General features: G+C 40.0%; 2 protein-coding genes across 5 annotated transcripts in view; both read left to right on the forward strand.

Moving 5' to 3' along the window:
• The window catches only part of znf462 (zinc finger protein 462), a 45,525-nt gene extending 36,307 nt beyond the window's left edge, over positions 1-9,218 (forward strand). For all 4 annotated transcript variants that reach the window (XM_031859877.1, XM_031859878.1, XM_031859879.1 and 1 more), the window contains exons 8-13: positions 671-911; positions 1,117-1,256; positions 1,551-1,774; positions 3,492-3,816; positions 4,539-4,683; positions 5,100-9,218. In XM_031859877.1, coding sequence (XP_031715737.1) covers positions 671-911; positions 1,117-1,256; positions 1,551-1,774; positions 3,492-3,816; positions 4,539-4,683; positions 5,100-5,319 — 1,295 coding nt within the window. In that variant the 3' untranslated portion in view covers positions 5,320-9,218. The remainder of the gene's footprint in view (positions 1-670; positions 912-1,116; positions 1,257-1,550; positions 1,775-3,491; positions 3,817-4,538; positions 4,684-5,099) is intronic.
• Positions 9,219-12,484: 3,266 nt separating this feature from the next.
• Positions 12,485-17,156, forward strand: rad23b (RAD23 homolog B, nucleotide excision repair protein). The gene is made up of 10 exons (XM_031860113.1): positions 12,485-12,677; positions 13,266-13,347; positions 14,465-14,544; positions 14,717-14,889; positions 15,000-15,055; positions 15,222-15,349; positions 15,729-15,861; positions 15,979-16,106; positions 16,268-16,456; positions 16,665-17,156. The coding sequence occupies exons 1-10, from the start codon at positions 12,612-12,614 to the stop codon at positions 16,776-16,778; spliced, it is 1,149 nt and encodes a 382-aa protein (XP_031715973.1). The 5' UTR covers positions 12,485-12,611; the 3' UTR covers positions 16,779-17,156.
• The last annotated feature ends 1,067 nt before the right edge of the window (positions 17,157-18,223 follow it).

Genomic DNA, 18,223 nt, shown 5'->3' on the forward strand with positions numbered 1-18,223 from the left:
GAGGTGGATGAAGTACACAGATCGTAAACTTTAGTCAAAGTACCAATACAACAGTATTGTACTTCATTAGGAAGTTAAACTGCCTGCATTGAAAATGAAAAAAAACCAGAAGTACTGTGCCCCTGTGACTGATGTAAAATTAAATGTGACATTAGATTGTTAATACTGCATCAATTTTAAATGACTATTTTATTGTTGTAGCTGGTGGAAGTGGAGCTGGTTTTTCTCCTTTATGTACAGTTGGGTAGTTCAGTCCAGCGCTTCCCAACCTACGGGTTGTGTCCAAAGGATGAAAAGATAAATTTGAGGGGTCATGAGTTGATTAATGGGTTACAAAAGTAGAAAGTTCAGCTACATAAATCTGCATTAACTTCTGGGACTTTTCTCTAATCTCTAGAGTTTTACCTTAGTGGGCCTCGAACAGCCATTTAAATGAAACCATGTGATACGTTTAGAGGGAAATGTCTCTTTGGTGGAACTGCTAACAATTTATAAACATCTTAGAACATGGCAAGGGGCCCCAAGTAGATGCTGTTTGTTTATTAGAGGCCACAAGCCAAAAACGGTTGGAAACCACTGGTTTAATCTAAAGCAATGCATTGTATTTTAGAAGCTGTTCCATTTTCACTTGATTCCAAAGTTTCTCTCATTTCTCTGTCCCTCTCTTAAGATCCATCGTACCTGGAGCCAGCTGATGTTCGTCAGCAGCTTAGTCATTACCAGCTGGCATCCCGCAGTCAGATGTCTTCTGGCTCAACAGTGGCTGACAATCGACCAGACAGCGTCCTGACTTGTGAGTTTTGTGAGTTCAGCTCTGGATACATGCAGAGCCTGCGTCGGCACTACAGGGACCGCCACGGTGGCAAGAAGCTCTTCAAGTGCAAAGACTGTTCCTTTTTCACCTGCTACAAGTAAGTAAAGACTTCAGCAGAGAAAGATAGGAACATGACTGATATGTTGTATACTATAGGCTGTTTTATGTGAGTTTAGATGCTGCAGACTTTATGCAAAATGTATTAACTATGTACGTTTATTAATGTAAAATAACGGTAACATATGGATACATTTCCCTCAATAGTTAAATGATCCTTCTCTCTGTCTCTGAATCCATCTCAGGAATACCTTCACCATGCATGTGGAGGCCGGTCACAACAACAATGCACCTGACAACCTCCCTAAAGACCTGCGCTGCCCTCTCTGCCTCTACCACACCAAACACAAGAGCAATATGATTGATCACATTGTCCTGCACCGAGGTACACATCATGCAAATTGGAACTGGGTACATGGAAAACTTTACTTTTAAAGGAGTAGTTCAACATTTTGGGGACTCATTAGCTGCAGTATTTTGCTTTCTTGCTGAGAGTTAGATGAAGAGATTGAGTTTAAAGACAGGAAATGGTATTGCTAGTATTCTTTTGGCCGAGTGCAGTAAGTTGTTGGGATCTTGTCTCCACCGCAAGGTTCCCAGGCAATCAGCAGAAACATTGTGGAGCTATTTGTTTACTGAATAATTAAAGCAGTTTGCTCTTTCACTCTTCCTCCACCAGAGGAGCGTGTGGCTCCACTGGAGGTCAGTCGCTCCAAGCTGTCGCGCCACCTGCAGGGCCTCGTGTTCCGTTGCCACAAATGCACCTTCACGTGCTCCAGTGACCAGAACCTGCAGCTGCACCTGCAGAAGCACGCCGAGATCAAACCCTACCAGTGCCAGCTCTGTTATTACGACAGCAGTCAACGGAGCCAGCTAGAGGAGCATCTACGCCTTGAGCACAAGGTCAGAGGGCGTCCATATACGATACACATGCTTTAAGTAGCTACATTTAAATTGCAGCAGTTTCAAACTAAAATCCATATCAGCCCACTTTGAATTTAGGCAAGAAAAAACATTGTCAATGATTCCATCGCAGCTTTCATTCATTGTGATGTCATTTCTTGAACATGTATAATAAAACTTTATTATATGAGAAGTTATTATAAGATTCCAATAGCAGTGGGCCGTAAAGTCAATCAGGAGTGTGAAACTGTGTCAAAGTTTTAGAATTCTTAAAAGTGAATATTAACATAAGAATATTCTTACCACATCCAGGAGGGAAAAGGTTTTGTCTCTCAGTCCGTCCTAATGGGGGTAATTTATGAGATGATGTGAGAAGGCAGATGGTATTTTACAAGTTTAGAGTACGTTAAACTAAAAGGGCACATGTCTATCGTTTTTCACTTCTTAATAGATCCTTAATTTCACCCAAAGCATGCTGGGATAAGGTCCATCCCTTGTGTTATCTGAAATAGGACTAATGGATGGATAGCCTAATTATCATGGTACATTTAAAGACAATAAAGAGAACACATGTCAAGAGGTTGCAAAATCAAGAAATTTGCTTTAGTTTAGATTACACTAGGGACTGTGAAGAGAAGAACCGCAGTATCTTTTTACGTGCATATTATTACTACTATTATACCTTTCTCATTCAGTTCATCCTTTGAAAAATAATTGGTGCTACTTGAGATGTTATGTACTCTAGACCAAGGTCACAATTACTACAAAGTTACTGCACATCAGACAGATATGTAGGATTTGAACCCAAAAATGAACGGATCACCCGCACTGTCAATCACTTGTGCTCACTTTATTTACCATCCTCAGACCTTCATCATATAAAATTAAAATAGACAAACAGCACCGGTACGTAAACAATACTGCTGGCACCCTCTTTCCCTGGTTAGGTTTACATATATGGTACCAATGCTGTTGTCTATATGAATTTATTATAATTGTAATGAAGGTATGTGGACCAGAAAATCATAAACAAAGTCAGTCCAAGTGATTGGCAGTGTGCAGGAGTTTTTGGTTCTTTCATGTGTTGCTGAAGGTCAAAAACAGTCCAGAAAGCAGTGAAGGCTAACGCAGAATCTTTTTTTTTTTTTTTGTTTTTCAAGGTTATGTAAATATTTCCTTCAATCCGGGAAAAACTTTATTGTCAATTGATGAAATGCAGTTTAAAAGGAACAATAAGAGAGCAGGGCTCCTTCTGGGTGAGACAGAGAGCCTATTCATGGTAAGAGGAGTGAAAGAACAGACATTGCCTCTGCTGGGAAGGATGCTGCAGTCCTCAGGGAGTGTGGGAGGAGGGAATTGCTCAGAAAGAGTGACATCATTTGCAACAGGATGCTTTATGCAATGAAATGAGATGGTTCTGTCACCAAAATATTTCATCTTCTTTGTTAATTGTTTTGCTCTTATGCTGCATTGCACAGTAAACAAATACACGCCTGGTCTGAGCGAAGTTAAGTTTTAATGTATTCACTTTTTAGTTGAAATTCACTTTGTTAAAAAAAAGGAAAAATGAAGACCTAAACACACATAAATGTAATTTATTGTGTCCGCCCTTTCACTTGTTGAAGAAAAAAGAACTCATAAAAAAGGGAGTTCTTTGAGATAAATACTTGTCAGAGCACTCCTCACCAAACTGATAAGACCTCCTGTTTCTGATCAGGTCATCCGGAACTTCGAGCTGATGGGCCGCGTCAACCTGGACCAGCTGGAGATGGTAAAAGAACAAGGGAGCAGCGCAGAGGAGGAAGAAGAAGAAAGAGAAATAATGGAGATGGTTGGAGATGGAAAAATAGCTGCACAGGAGGAGGACGATGACGACGACGACGACGAAAGAATGGAGATTATGCAGAACATAGTGGAGGATCAGAGAGAGATAGATGATGAAGAAATAGAGGACCACTTCAAAGAGGAAGAGGAGGAGGAGGAGGAAGAAGAAGATGATGAGGAAGTCAGGGGGCTGGAGGAGGAGAAGCCCGGCCTACAAGGTAAATGCAGATGAAATAATCTTTGTTAAGTTAAATGATATCTACTCATATTCATCTTTACTCTAACAAGGTCCATATTCAAGGGACAATATAATTCTGACTGTCAAATACAACCACTAATGTTTGCTGAAAGAGCAAATATATACCTCACACCCAGCCAGCACAGACCAGAACGACTATTTAACCGCTGCAACGCATTTCTTTACAAAACCTCCTGGGATTACACTATGAATGAGTATCTGCTGAAAAGCCGTTTTCTGTCGTGTTCTCAGTAATTATACATAATATTGTGATCTGGGTGAAAAATCTCCAGTGTCTCATTTTAAGCCAAGTGAATGGGCCAATAAGTAAGAAAGCAATCACACTGCCAGAATACTGGAAGTCCCAGACTATACATGTGCTTTTATAAATGTGTTTCAGCTCGCCTTTTTCTCATGAACAGTCTTCTTCTTCCAAAATAGCCACAGTCTTAGTCAAATATACTTGACTGGTATCGGTTGACTGAAGGAAAAGTAGATTTCACACTAAAAGATATGCTGATCATCCCTGTTCTACAGAGGAGCTGTTACTTTGTGATGTATATCTACGTATGAAATACTGATCACCTGATAATAAACAAACTATAGCAACTAATATTTCAACTGTTTTCATATATTGAAGCAAATATGAACACTTGTGCTCCTATTCTGAGACTGACCAATCATTTGAACTCTATTTCCCAGAGGTCCTTGCATCTCCCAGCAGCAGCTGCAGCAGCAGCAGCAGCTCTGCGCCCAGCAGCGCAGAGAAGCGGCTTCCCTGTGAGTTCTGTGGCCGCTGCTTCACCGACAGCCTCGAGTGGGAGCGTCACGTCCTTCGGCACGGCATGTTAGTATTTTTTTTTTAAACTATTTCTCAATCTCAATCTTCAATTATTCAAATAAAAACACAATCTTTTATTTTCTAATCATTTAGATTGTGTGTTTTATGTGAATAATCACTACAGACGATGGTAACAAAGTAAAAGATTAATATTTTGAATTGTTGATGGCGTCTTCTGGATGGTTGGAATTCATTTTGAAATTATGGCATATATCATTTTTTTTGTATGTATTTTGTATAACGATAAACACACAGACCTGTCAGAGGCGCACCTGTGCTACCACCAATGAAAATGTTAAATCAATGCCATATATGCATGGCATGGCTGTGGTCTTGTCTTATTAGTATATATCTGCATATTTAAAAATCGTATTTTTTCACATGTAAAAGGCACTTATTTTTGCTCTCTCCCTCATCGTTAGGGTGGTTAATAACAATAACATGGACACCAGCACCACCTCCGCATTAGAGGCCTCAGCTTCATCTTCCACTGGCTCCTCTGTCTTGATGGACACGGGATTGGACCTGACCAGCAACGGCAACGAGGAAGGGAACCCCGCTGATCTCTCGCTGGGAAGTCCGAGCCAGTATGTGGAAGGCAAAACAATGCTCGACACCAAAAAGGATCAACAGTTTGGTTGAACTGATTGTGGCCTGTTGGGATAATATGCTAGAGACTGATCACCATGGGTAGGATCAGCACTGAGTTGAATCGTAAAAAAAAAGGAAACAAAAAGATTGAAACTGAAAAAAAAGTGACTTCTTATGAGTTGGCGCATTACTAGATTTTAGGTGTTACATATTTAAGTATTAGATTGTGCTGCATAAAACGGCTGAGCTCTTTAAATGGGCAGTCCCCTAGGACAGATCTTAATATATTGGTAACCAATAGTGAACAGAACTCTTTATTGCTGACATTCTGGTCAAATCTACAGTGACAGATCCCACCTTGATGAAACTGAGCTATTTATAGAGAATGATGTCCAAAATGATTAACTAAATTTTGAATTTTTTATTTGAAGCACCTTTTACGCTGCCCCAAAACAGGGGCGCTGTAAATGTACCCAAATGGAACAAACGCGATATGAAAGCATTTAAAACCGTGGCCCACTGTAGAGCTACCGTTTCTTGTTTCTTGTCGAAATTTGAGACTTTTTTTCATCTTAGCCTTGTGTTAAGTGTGTAGAAGTATTCCTCGAGAAAGAATCGCACCTTATCTATTTTAGTAAAAAAAAAAAAAAAAACACAAATCCTGTTTTCTTCATTCGTAGAAATACTGACAATTTTCCCCAATGTTTGTAGCAAATTGCTATATTTTAGGTCCCTTAATATTATACTACGTATAAGCCTTCAGCCTGTGGCACCCTTCGCATTTTGACTGTACCGTTTCATTGTCCAGTAATTTCACGTGATGGAATAATGGGATTAGTTAAAATCTCCCTTCCCCTGTACGATATGTTGTTTGTAGTCCAGGTTGAACAACATCAACCTGTGCACTCAGAAGATCAATAGAACAGCAGAGATATGTTTAATGTGTCATGACTGCATCCCCATGATATAGGTATCCGTTAAACTGAGCATCGCAAGAGTTAGCCTGGAACATAACTCTGTGGATATAACAGTGGCGTAATATGTGTCATCATTATCAATAGACAGAGATCACACTTGTCTTTTCAGTGAAAAAAATTCAAATGTGATGTGCCAGGATCCAGGTCTGTATGGGCATCAAAATGACAATTAAATGCAAAGTTTTGACGAGGCTGACCACCACGGCTGAGTGTTGAAGTGCCTTACGAATCCAGTTCCTCTAATGGCCACTTAATGGCCTTAATTGATTTTTTAAAAAAAAGTGAGGTAGTTTGAAGTACCGAGGCAATCACCCCCAATCTCTCTGTGAGTTCTTTTCCACAAGAATTTATGGCCCCAACAGCTAATTTCACTTCTATTAATGTGTGCCTCAGTGGCAAGTCTGACAGTCATTGTTAAAATAAAATCAGATTAGAATAAATTAGATTTTATTTTATTGTAATTGCACAGAGTATCAGTACAATGAAATGTGTTGTAGCATGGAACCAGGTAGTGCAAAAACAGCAGCAAAGACAATGTTGAGGCCTGAAGTGTTGGTTTGACCTGATTACAAAACAAATATATATATATATATATATATATATATATATATATATTCTCATCAACCCCAGGTGGTAATTAGCTATGCAGATAGCTTTGCTTTTTTTAAACAAAGTCTTGAGATATCCGTCTCTGAGATTTTTTTTCCGATTCAAGGGAAATAGGTGAAATTGAATTTGTTTTACTCACAGCATTTAAGAACAATTGAGTAAATTTTGTTGGAACTACTTTCTACCAAACAAAAAGTCCCTATGAAAACTGTTGATAGTGTGATCTGAGTGTTGTACTATATTATCCGGAGTGAAAGGGGAAGCTGTTTATGGAAAAGTGTGCTTAGTGTGTGTTGTTTTTCAATGTTGTGAGCACCACAAATGAAATTCCATGCTAAACCGGCTATGTTTGGAGCCATGTTTGCTTGATTGACAGACGTCTCTGTCTTTCACAGTCAGCCCTGGTGATTACCTCAACTCCATCCAGGCCCCCTTCCATATCACCCAAATTCAGATTTTTAGGCTACAGATGACTGACAGGCTGGCATTAAGCATAAGACTCAAATCCTGGCTTTAAGACATCCCTTCAGAAACGTATGGCTGATGCCACAGACACCACAGATATGCTTTTCTACAGTCTGTGGTCCAGTTTTGTAGTAATGGGATGCACTGAAAAGACAAGTGTAACCAGCACAGAAAACCTTAAAATCATTGGTTTCCACATAAATCGAGTTTATTTGCCACTGGTACTCTATTTTGACTTTTTAAAAAGGTGTAAAATCCCCCAACTTAAACTCCTTTAAATTCTGTATTGGCACAACTGTCACAGCCTGGATATGTGTGCTTCTTTTTAGATAAAGTTGTCATGTTATTGTTGATACTGACAAAAGGCAGAGATTGTATTTGTTGAACGTTGCTGCTTGAATACCCTAAAGCCTTATAAGATAATAAATAACAATTAAGTCAAATGTAAGCCCAATTCCAATAAGACCAATAAGCAACATGAAACAATCTGAAATGATATGGCTGATAACTTCAATATAACATTTTTAAAAGGGCACGATTAATGTAATTGTGTTCTTGGTACCAAAATATTTACCAAGTCTGCTGTGTTTGCTGCTGTGTCTATCCTGAGCATTGAACCAGTGATGGAAACGGGAAATTTGGGTTTGTAACCCAGGCGAACCACGTTTGCAGCCATGTATAGAAAACAAAACTACTTGTTAAGTGTTTGAACCGTGGTGTTTCAGAAAGGATGCTTTAACCCTTTTTCCTTTAGGTGTTTTCATTTTTTTTTTTTTAAAGAAGAAAAAAAAGAAATCTAAAGGCGATATCTAACCCTTAGGGGCTTTTTGAATCCCCAATCCAACATTATTACGCTGTTGTACAATGTCTGGTTACAATGAAAAATATCTCCTTTTCTGTACTGTAATGGGAATGAGCAGATAGGAAGAGCAGTGTGGTTGTACAATATTTAAACACATGAAGGAAAAGTATGCAGTTCTCTTATTATCTAATGGCTTGGGCTTTTATTGTGAAGGAGAAAAACATGGCAAGGTAAAAGACAAGAAAAAAAATTGCTCCGTTAGGGGCGTTTACCTAAACTGCTTGGTCCTTTTCTGGGATTGGCCGGTCGACCTATTGATCCCTCTGAGATCTAGCTGACTCATGTCCAGTCCAACATCTGACACTCCAGTATCTTCTATCCATGACCAGTAAGGACATCAGCTAACTTGCTCCAAATAGTCCTGCCCTTACATGTAGTCTACCCAGACATCAAGAGGTGGGAATGTAGCAGCCCCACTATGCTCCTCAGTCCTTGTAATACCTTTAAAAAAAAAAACTAAAAAAAAACTGTTGAGTTGGTGCTGAACCTCAAAGCCCTTTTTTTCTGTTTTTCAGGACCAGCGTGTAGCTTTTTTGAAAGTAAAACTGTTTGAAACCTGTTGTTGTAGAAATAAGCTTTGTTCAGGCAGCTTGTTGCCCAGCTTGAAAGCCCAGTGTAAACCAGATGATAAATTGGGACAATCTGGGTAATGAAGCTGTCAACCCAAAATTGTTTGTTGTTCTGTGATCATTTTAATAGAAAATGACGATGGATCCCACACTGTGTGCAGTCTCTAGACTGTAATATTCCCAGTTTACCCAAAGTTTAGCCCCTGCTGACAACACACTGGATACTTGTATATATGTTTAGTTTGTTTCCGATGAACTTCTCTTTTCAGACTGTTGTCTCCATAGTTTGACACTAGACTCTCTCCTTCTTGCCTTTCTTCCCATTTAAATCTGATTACCTGATGGTGGGTTGTGATGTTGCCTAGAATGATTGTTTACAATTTTATTCCATTTATCTCTGGATATTCTGTAAATATTGTAATTCATTGTCTTTTTTTAACTTGATAATAAAGTTATCAGATAACGGTTCATTTTGTTGCTCTCTTCTTTGCACAGACTCGTAATATAAATTAAATCAGGGCTCTGAAGTGTAACTTCCGCTGCCCTCTACATCAGTGAATTATGCATATCAGTGCAGATGTCAAACTGTTAAAACTCACTGATAAGCAAGCTTCCTGAATAGCAAATTCAGAATTAAGTAAGTGAAGTGCTTCACTGTCAAGGGCGAAGTGACGTTTTTATAATCAAATCATCCTTAATGCCTTATTTTTCTGAAGAAACTAACATTACCAAGTTTAATCAAACCAGTGACGTGACCTTGCAAAACATGCCTGTTGAGAACGGGCCGAATGCTTGGCCTGTTGTGTTGCTGCTCGCATACAAACAACTTCACACTCGACACTAAAAACGTGCAACTCAACTGTACTGTGTACTTCTACTTCAGAGGAAAACATTGTAGTACTACATTTACCTGACAGAGAAAGTCATGAGTAGGTCAATGCAAAAATAGATTTTCAGCCATGCGGGCTTTGGGGAGGGCACTGGGTCGGTCTTCGACCTCGGTACAGACGGAAATATCTGAACGACTATTGGTTGGATTGCCATGAAGTTTGTTAGACATCATGGTGCCCAGAGGATGAATACTATTGACTTTGGTGATCGCATGACCTTTCCTGTAGTGCCACCATGACGGTCACAATTGCAATTTTAAGCAAAATGTCTTAAAAACTATTGGATCATGTTCCCATGAGGATGAATTGTAATAACTTTGGTGATCCCCTGATTTGTTATCCTGTACCATCGTCGGGTCAAATAGACTTTGATGTATAACCAAATACCTGATGACGGCTTCAGCTGCACTTTGTGTTTTCAGCTAATTGGCAAATGTTAGCATGCTAACACACCTGTAAACAACATGTTATTAGTGACACTGAGCATATTACCATGTTGACGTCAGCATTCAGCTCAAAGAATCACTCTGCTAAAGTATACAGCCTCATAGACTCTTTGTCTTGTTTTATGTAATAATGCCTGCTTCCTCTGTCTTATGTGTCCTATGTTTGTTCATATCAATCTTTTTTAATACGGTAAAGGAAAGTCGGATGAACACCAACAACACTTGAGCCTTTGTGTTGTTGGAGATACTCAGTGGAAAAACTCTGGAGGTGGAGTAATTTAAATGTGTGAGCAACTACATGATTGACCAAAGTTAAGCATATGCCAAATGTCTTGGTTATCTATTCTAGCTTTTGTGCAACATAATTCATATTTTCAGTGACATATAGGATTTCCTCTGTAACATTTCAACAGAGCCCTTGAAACATCCAATAATACTCTCAGCAGCTCGTCGACAGGAAATAGCTTCGGGCTGAGAAGGCATCTCAGTGGCCTTCACTCTGTGTTACACCCTTCCACCCTTCTGTCTCTCTCTCTCTCTCTCTCTCTCTCTCTCTCTGTGTGTCTTTGCTCTACTCCACACCCAGCTAGAGCTCTGCTGACCAAAACCACACGCGCTGCAAATACCAGTTGTGTGTGTGTGCTGTGTACTTATTTGTGTGGCTGACACATGCATGAAATGCTGCAGCTCTCGTGCCCTAAATACCACGAGTCATTGAGATCAGCAGGCTATGCTTCCTCTTTATATTTCACCGATTGGTCTTTTCATTACCTCAACATCTCCCTGTATCTCTCTAAAGAAAACAGCACTTGGAAGAGTCTATCTGTATCTTTCTTTTGAAATTCTCAATTTCACACACGTCCTGTGAATTTCCTCTCCCGTCTGTTTTCGAAGGGACCGAGTCTTTATTTCACATGTCTAACATCATCTCTTAAAAATATCTCCAAATCACCAGGGATTAGAGTGTAATCTCTGTGGCTCAACCACTTCAGAGGGGGCCCGATGGCAGACTGACGACCCCTGGAGACAGGAGCAAGAGGCACAGCCACAGTGGGGAGAGGGGAAAGGAGGACGCTGCTGCTGCTGCTGCTGCTGAGTGGAGCAACGTAAGGAATGCATGATGAGCGTACGCTTGAGCCAAGGCAGGCAAGGGCACAGCTCCTGTCGTAATAACTGGATGACAAGAGAGAAGGGGGAGGGGGCGAGTGGAGTGATAGAAAAGAAAGTCAGGATAGAAGATGTGTAAGAGAGCTAGAAGAACGGGGAGGGACAGTTGAGAGGAGTGAAAGATTAACAGATTCACACATACAGTGATAGAAAGTGAGGTGGAGTGATATTAGAAAAAGGAGAAAAGTGGCCACGGGAAGAGACCCCATTGAGCTCCAGCATATTATCAGTCCTCTCTGCTGTGCAGCATGTGAGGCAGAAGTCAATCAAGCTTCTGAATACTGAGCGCTGGATGGATGATATTGAATATTGAAAGAAATGTCTCCTTGCTTGAATGACCTGGGATTGTGATAACAGCCTGAAATACTAACTGAAGTTCAGTAAGGGAAGCATGTTTATTCCACCAATGTCAGTTCTGAGAGGAACATGATGAAAAAGCCCATATACATCAAAAGGCAAAATGCAAAAGATTTTTTCATCATGCGTCAATTTAAAGTTGACGTAAAATGTGAAATTTGTCAAGGATTCTTCTGACAGTTAGCCAGTTAGCAATGCATTTGCTTGAGGGATTGAGTTGTTGCTTGTCTGCGTCTTATACTACAAGTAGGGTAAAATAACATTGTTCTCTATTACTGTATGCTTTTCTACTGTTTTTATAATTTACCCTCTCTTGCCATGCACTGTTTCGTGAAAATAACTTACAATAAAATATTTTTTAAGAAGTAAACTCATAATATTGTTTATTAATAATAATAATATTAATACTTACGTTTTTGTAGTGTTGCAGGTATTTATCTTTATTCTTTTTTTTAAGTGGAAGTGCACTGGAGAAACTATACTGCAGAGTGTATATATTTAAACACTTATGCCCTATATTAATATTTAACTATCCAACAGTATATAAAGTGTTGCTTATATGTTAATAAATCACTATTACTAATCCAATAAAAATAACATTATAATAGTAAAACGCTCTGAGAGAAGCCTACTTTTACTTTTGATACTTTAAGAACATTTTGCTGATAATAATTTGACATAAGTACAATGTTGAATGCAGGACATTTCTTAAATTGAGGTATAGCGACTTATTTGAATAAAGGATATATTAAGATTACTACTAACTAAACTACTAATACGAAATAAAGCACACCTGTAAAATTGGTGATTTCAGCTGCAGTTTCAGAACCGTCCAGTAGGAGCGCTGTAGCTTAAATATCCTACATAGAAGAAGAAAAGCGAAAAGTCATGGCGGCTGACAGTTTGTAATGAGCCAACAAAAACAGACCAGATTCTTGCTTTGGATCTACAACGTTTAAACTACTCCCGGGGATAATAAAACGACAAACCCCGACGGCAAAATGCAGATAACTTTGAAAACCTTACAACAGCAGACGTTCAAAATCGACATCGACGAAGAGGAGACGGTGAGAGTTGAAACCATGCATTTGTGAAGAGGGGGTGGAGTGGGAGTTGGGTATGTCCTGGAACGGAGGACTTTTGTTTTCGACCATTTCAAATCGATCGATAGATGGGTCAGCGTTAACACAACGGGTACATTTTAGAAGGACCAAGTGTTCCGGTTAATATGTCTTGTGTTTGACACTGGGCTTGAGACAGATTAGCGTTATTTATTGACTAACGTTGCTGGTCAGGAAAAGTAGTTTGTATTGTCAGCATTTAGCCGTAGCCCACTTATGGACAGATTAAGGTAAGGGAGGGGGTCGGGGGGGTGCACCGTAATTAACGTTAGTTTTCTAGTTTCGTTAACTTAGTTTTTAGAAATAAGACGTTATGCTTTCAGTCTGTAATATGAATTATGTATTTAAAATAGTTTCTCTGGTAGTTCACCAGCAGTACGTCTGTTCAACTCCAGTTTTATGAAGCACACTTTGAACTTTATTTTCTAACTCGTGCTATAGTTTGGGCTGAGTGAAAATGGTGGCGTTGAAACCTGAATAATTTTATATTAAAGTATTACACATGGATCACAAATGTGTCATTTTGTTCCACAGGTGAAGACATTAAAGGAGAAGATTGAACAGGAGAAAGGAAAGGACAATTTTTCAGTTGCTGGACTGAAACTGATATATGCTGGTATGTTGCCGTTTTTAAATCCTCACATTTCTTGATATTGTGTTTATTTATTGTGTGCTGCAAGTCATCACACTGTTCAGCAATTAATTAGTGAAGCTCACAGTGATGGGAAGGTCTCCTGGCAAACCACACAAGACTCATTCAGATCAGGAAGCACCTGGTTTATCCAACGTTTTCAGTGTCAGTGGAAGCCTAAACTTATCATGAAAGCTAGTAGCTTTAATTCAAAGTGTTCTTGAAGCTAGTGGGCCTACATTGAGTTTTCCTTAAATAGTTTACTCTCACATATAATATAAAAGTGTGTACACTATACATGGAGATGGGAGAGTGACTCTTAAACCATATTTGAAAGATTCTCTTCATAATCCAGCATTAAATGTTAAAACGCTGTTTGTTCTGCATGTTCTTACAAAATGATGTAAACAAGGGATTTAGCCTCTAAGTGGCAGAAGTTGCCCAATTTTTTTGCTTCCCTCTCAACCATATTTTGTCAACTTGAGAACTTATGTAATTACAAGTAAGCATCTGTTTGTATCATAGCTGCTGCATTGTTATGCACATGTCCACACATTGGATTTGTTCTACTTTTGCATTGAGAGGTTTAATTTGATTAATTGTGTCCGTTATTTTAGGTCCTCAGTAATATTGTACAAACTGCCAAAGAACACGTCAGACAAATGAAAAAGTTATCCAGATAACTACAAAGGCTGCAGCTTGTTTTCAGTGTTTCATGACAAGCTGACTTTCATTGCAGTCGTCTGACTCTGAAAACAATAGGAGGTAAATCTTGGGGAACCCAGGTACTAATTAGGATTTTTGTCAGACTAAATTATGCCCCTGTCCTTTGTCGTAAAGCACTCAAACATGACAAATGCCGAGGGACGCTGAATACATGTTGCTGGTTCTGTGTAGCATTTTATACAGTGGGGCTGTGTGTGATCTACTTAAAGTGGCTTCTCACATATAACAAAGAGAACCAGACGTGGTGATAAAAGCGGGCGATAAACTGCTCAACAACCTTCTATTCAGCGATGAAATGCGATACCATCTATTGTTCCGTCTCTGCGTGTTGTTCAAGAGTTCAAGCCAGGTGACTAATTTTTCTGTTTCGTCACAGGTAAAGTCCTCAGCGATGACACGGCTCTCAAAGAATACAAAATCAATGAGAAGAACTTTGTGGTGGTCATGGTGACAAAGGTTTGTGAATTAGAAATAGTTTCTATAAATATAGTACAGCATGCCCATGAATGTTATAAATATGAGTCTGTTTTGTGACCTCTCTCCACCGCCAACTGCTTATGTACAATGACCCGTTGTCGCCATCAAGTGACATCAGAAAAGTGACACGTTTTTAAAAATTCCCTCGCAGGCTAAAGCAGCCTCGGCCGCCCCGCAGCCTTCACCTGCCACTTCAGCTCCCAGCACTGCAGCCCCTCCGGCCTCATCGTCCAGCTCTGACAACACATCCGAGCGAGCCTCCACAGACGACAAACCAGAGGAGACGCGGTCTTCCCCTGCTGAGCCAGCTTCCACCCCCGTCAGGTAAAGATGGGTAGATGTTTGTCTTTAACTTTCTGTCTGGTTTCACCGAGTCTTCTGTTGAGAAGCGACGTGCAGATCACGCCTAACCCAAGGTCTGTTTTCTCTTACAGAAGCTCGGAGGCTTCAACGAACACGAACCTGATTGATGAGGCGGTTTCAAATCTAGGTAAGGCTGCCTCTGAATCTGTAGATCCGACAGAAATGTAATTATGAATCTGATACAGGAACTTTCGTCCACCTTATTGCTTGTGGATATCCACAAGATGCTGTTGACCGACTGTAAAGCTCTTTAGTCCCACTACTGATCTGTCTTGGTGTGTGTGTTCCTGTAGTGACGGGCCCATCATACGACGCCATGGTGACCGAGATGATGCTCATGGGCTACGAGAGGGAGCAGGTGGTAGCAGCTCTGAGAGCGAGCTTCAACAACCCCGACAGAGCCGTTGAGTATCTGCTCACGGTAAGAAAGTCTTAAGTCTGAGGCCAAATGTGTTGTCGAGCAAATTGCTGGATTGGAACGTAATAGATTTTACCTCTGTATTTTGGGGGCAATCATAGAGCTTAGTATCCCTGCTCAGGATCTTGTAAATTTACATTGCCTTTGGAAAGTGTTATGTTGGTTTTAGTTAACCCGCCAGTGACATGCATGACATGGTTATACAAATCTTCCACCCATAACCACTTCTCAAAAACTTCTGAGTTGCCTAATCCAAAAATGTGTGCATGGCATTATGTAACCCACAAACTTTAAACTGAAGTGAACTACAAGTAATCCTGAGTATCAATTAAATTGCGGCACCCATACACCATGTTTATTATATCTGTTACTTTTCTTTCAGGGTATTCCAGGCAGAGATCCGGGCCGTGCAACGGGCCCAGAGGCGGTGGTGCCTCCAGTGAGTGTTCAAGCTGCACCCATAGGTGGCATCAGCCTTCCTGCCAACACTGGCTCTTCCCCGAGTGCTGCGGGAGGTAAGCGGCCCGTAGAAGTCGGCATATTTCAGCAGCCTCAATGAGCAAATGTTTGATACTGGTATCATCCTTCTTTTTTGGGCCTTAAACTTTCTGACTATCGTTTTATCCTTTCAGGCAACCCCCTCAGTTTCCTAAGAAATCAGCCGCAGTTCCACGTGATGCGACAGCTGATCCAGCAGAATGCCGCCCTGCTTCCTGCCCTGCTGCAGGAGATCGGCAGGGAGAACCCGGAGCTGCTGCAGGTGGGGGGGGGGCGGGGGCCTCGACACAGTTCTGATTGAATGAGTTCACGGTTTAGGCATTGGAGTGTCAGTTCACTTAAAGGGGTACTCCACCAGTAGTTGTATGTAGGTTTGAAAAGATATTATCTCAGTTTGACTAAAATGTTCATTTACCACTGTAGGAGATTAGCAGCCACCAGGAGCAGTTCATCCAGATGCTGAATGAACCCAATCCAGAGGCAGTGCCGGCAGGCGGAGGAAGTGGAGGTGGGGGAGCAGGGGGAGCCGGAGGGATAGCGGGGGACACACCCGGCGGGAGTCACATGAGCTACATCCAGGTCACGCCACAGGAGAAAGAGGCCATTGAGAGGGTGAGGGGGAGCACCACACTGTCACCAACCGCTTTCCTCTCAGCGGGAAGTTCAGTACTGCTTTACCAGATGTGCTGGAATACGATACACAACTCTGACGATTTTTATCTTTCACGGTGTTGAGACTGTTCAACATGAAGCAGAAAATATTATTTGCTTATTAAAGTATTGTTTGGCTAATTTGCAACTGTTTTCTCTCTAATTGCAGCTAAAAGCTTTAGGATTTCCGGAGGGACTCGTTATACAAGCCTACTTCGCATGTGAGAAGAACGAGAACTTGGCCGCCAACTTCCTTTTACAACAGAACTTTGACGATGATTAAATTTTCATCTCGACTTTTTTTTTCTTCCTCTTTTTGATTGCTAAATATGTGTACAACAAGCCTTTTACATTTCCAAAAACACACACAAAAAGATTTATTCACCACTTCGACATTTACCTTTCTTAAAACACTGGATCATTATCAGCTGTTTGATCAGTTCGAAATGGAGGAACAATTAAAGCACTAGAACTTTGCATCAGAAATCACCTGTGTACTATTGATTTACTTGAATACTTTAGTTAGTATGGTTTGCAGTATGTCACATTATCAGTGAGGTTTGTTCAGGATACATCCGACAGTATTCATGCACTCTTATTCTGTTTTTTTTAAGTTGACAAGTAATGGAGATTTGAAAGAAATAAAGTTGTGCACAACGTGTATGGCACTGGTTCTTTTTCCATCAACCTCCCTCATCTGCATGGTGCTGGGTAAAGAAGTCTCAACTGCAATGCATCATAACACGTGGTAAGGTTTAGTTGCAATTACTTGACATTTTTACATAAAAATAAATAAACTGCCTATTCTGCCATGTTGACTTTGAAGGTCAAATAACTTTTGGGGGTAATAATGTTTACAGGTATTTTATTACATTATGATTTGATCCTGGTTCTAATTTATTGGCAAGTTTGCCTTGCATGTAGTCTAATACACACACGTAATTTACTTTACAAAGTGTCAAGTTACTACTAAAGACTACAGAGAATAATTCATTTTCATGTGGACTTTATCAGTGTCATCGTACCTCAGGCTTGTTACTGAAAAGCCCCATAATGCTCGATTTAGGAGTAGAAGCTGAATGACAAGAGCCCCGAGTGGAATTGACCTATAGGGGGCAACATAGGCCAACATATTTACAAAAGTGAAACACTGTCTACACAAGATGTGTGTGACCTGTCTACCACAAAATAAGTGAATATCAGAGACATGCCGTTTACTGGGTAGGACGTAAATGTAGCAACATATAAACTGTTTATTAACAGGCAGTTCAAGTAATGCAATAGTTGCACATCTTTTACAAGGCAACTTTTGAAATAAGTTGAAATACATGTTTGTTTGTGGCTTGTTTGTACTATTTATGAATGTAAACTTTGTGGAGTGTTGTCATACTGTACAGTAGAATTATATGGACACAAAAATTTTTTTAAATGAATAAATAACTTGTAGATCAAGCACTGACATTACTTATCAATTATAAGTGCCATCCTTTTCCTACAAAATGATTAACCGTATAATATATAAACGGCAAACATGTCCTCTGTTTTGTAACATCACTATAGTTACAGTAAAGAATTTTGTGGCGCAAAATCCCTTTTCTTTTAACATACATTAAAACATACGCAATTATTACAGCGCTAGCATCACCTTTATACAGGGTTCCTTTCAATGATGTGCAAGTCACTCCCGATTTCATGTTTGTAAAGTTTTTTTTGTGAAAAAATGCATGT

Source organism: Anarrhichthys ocellatus, unplaced genomic scaffold, assembly GCF_004355925.1.
Source record: "Anarrhichthys ocellatus isolate YVR2014 unplaced genomic scaffold, GSC_Weel_1.0 scaffold23, whole genome shotgun sequence".
Classification (NCBI taxonomy): Eukaryota; Metazoa; Chordata; class Actinopteri; order Perciformes; family Anarhichadidae; genus Anarrhichthys; species Anarrhichthys ocellatus.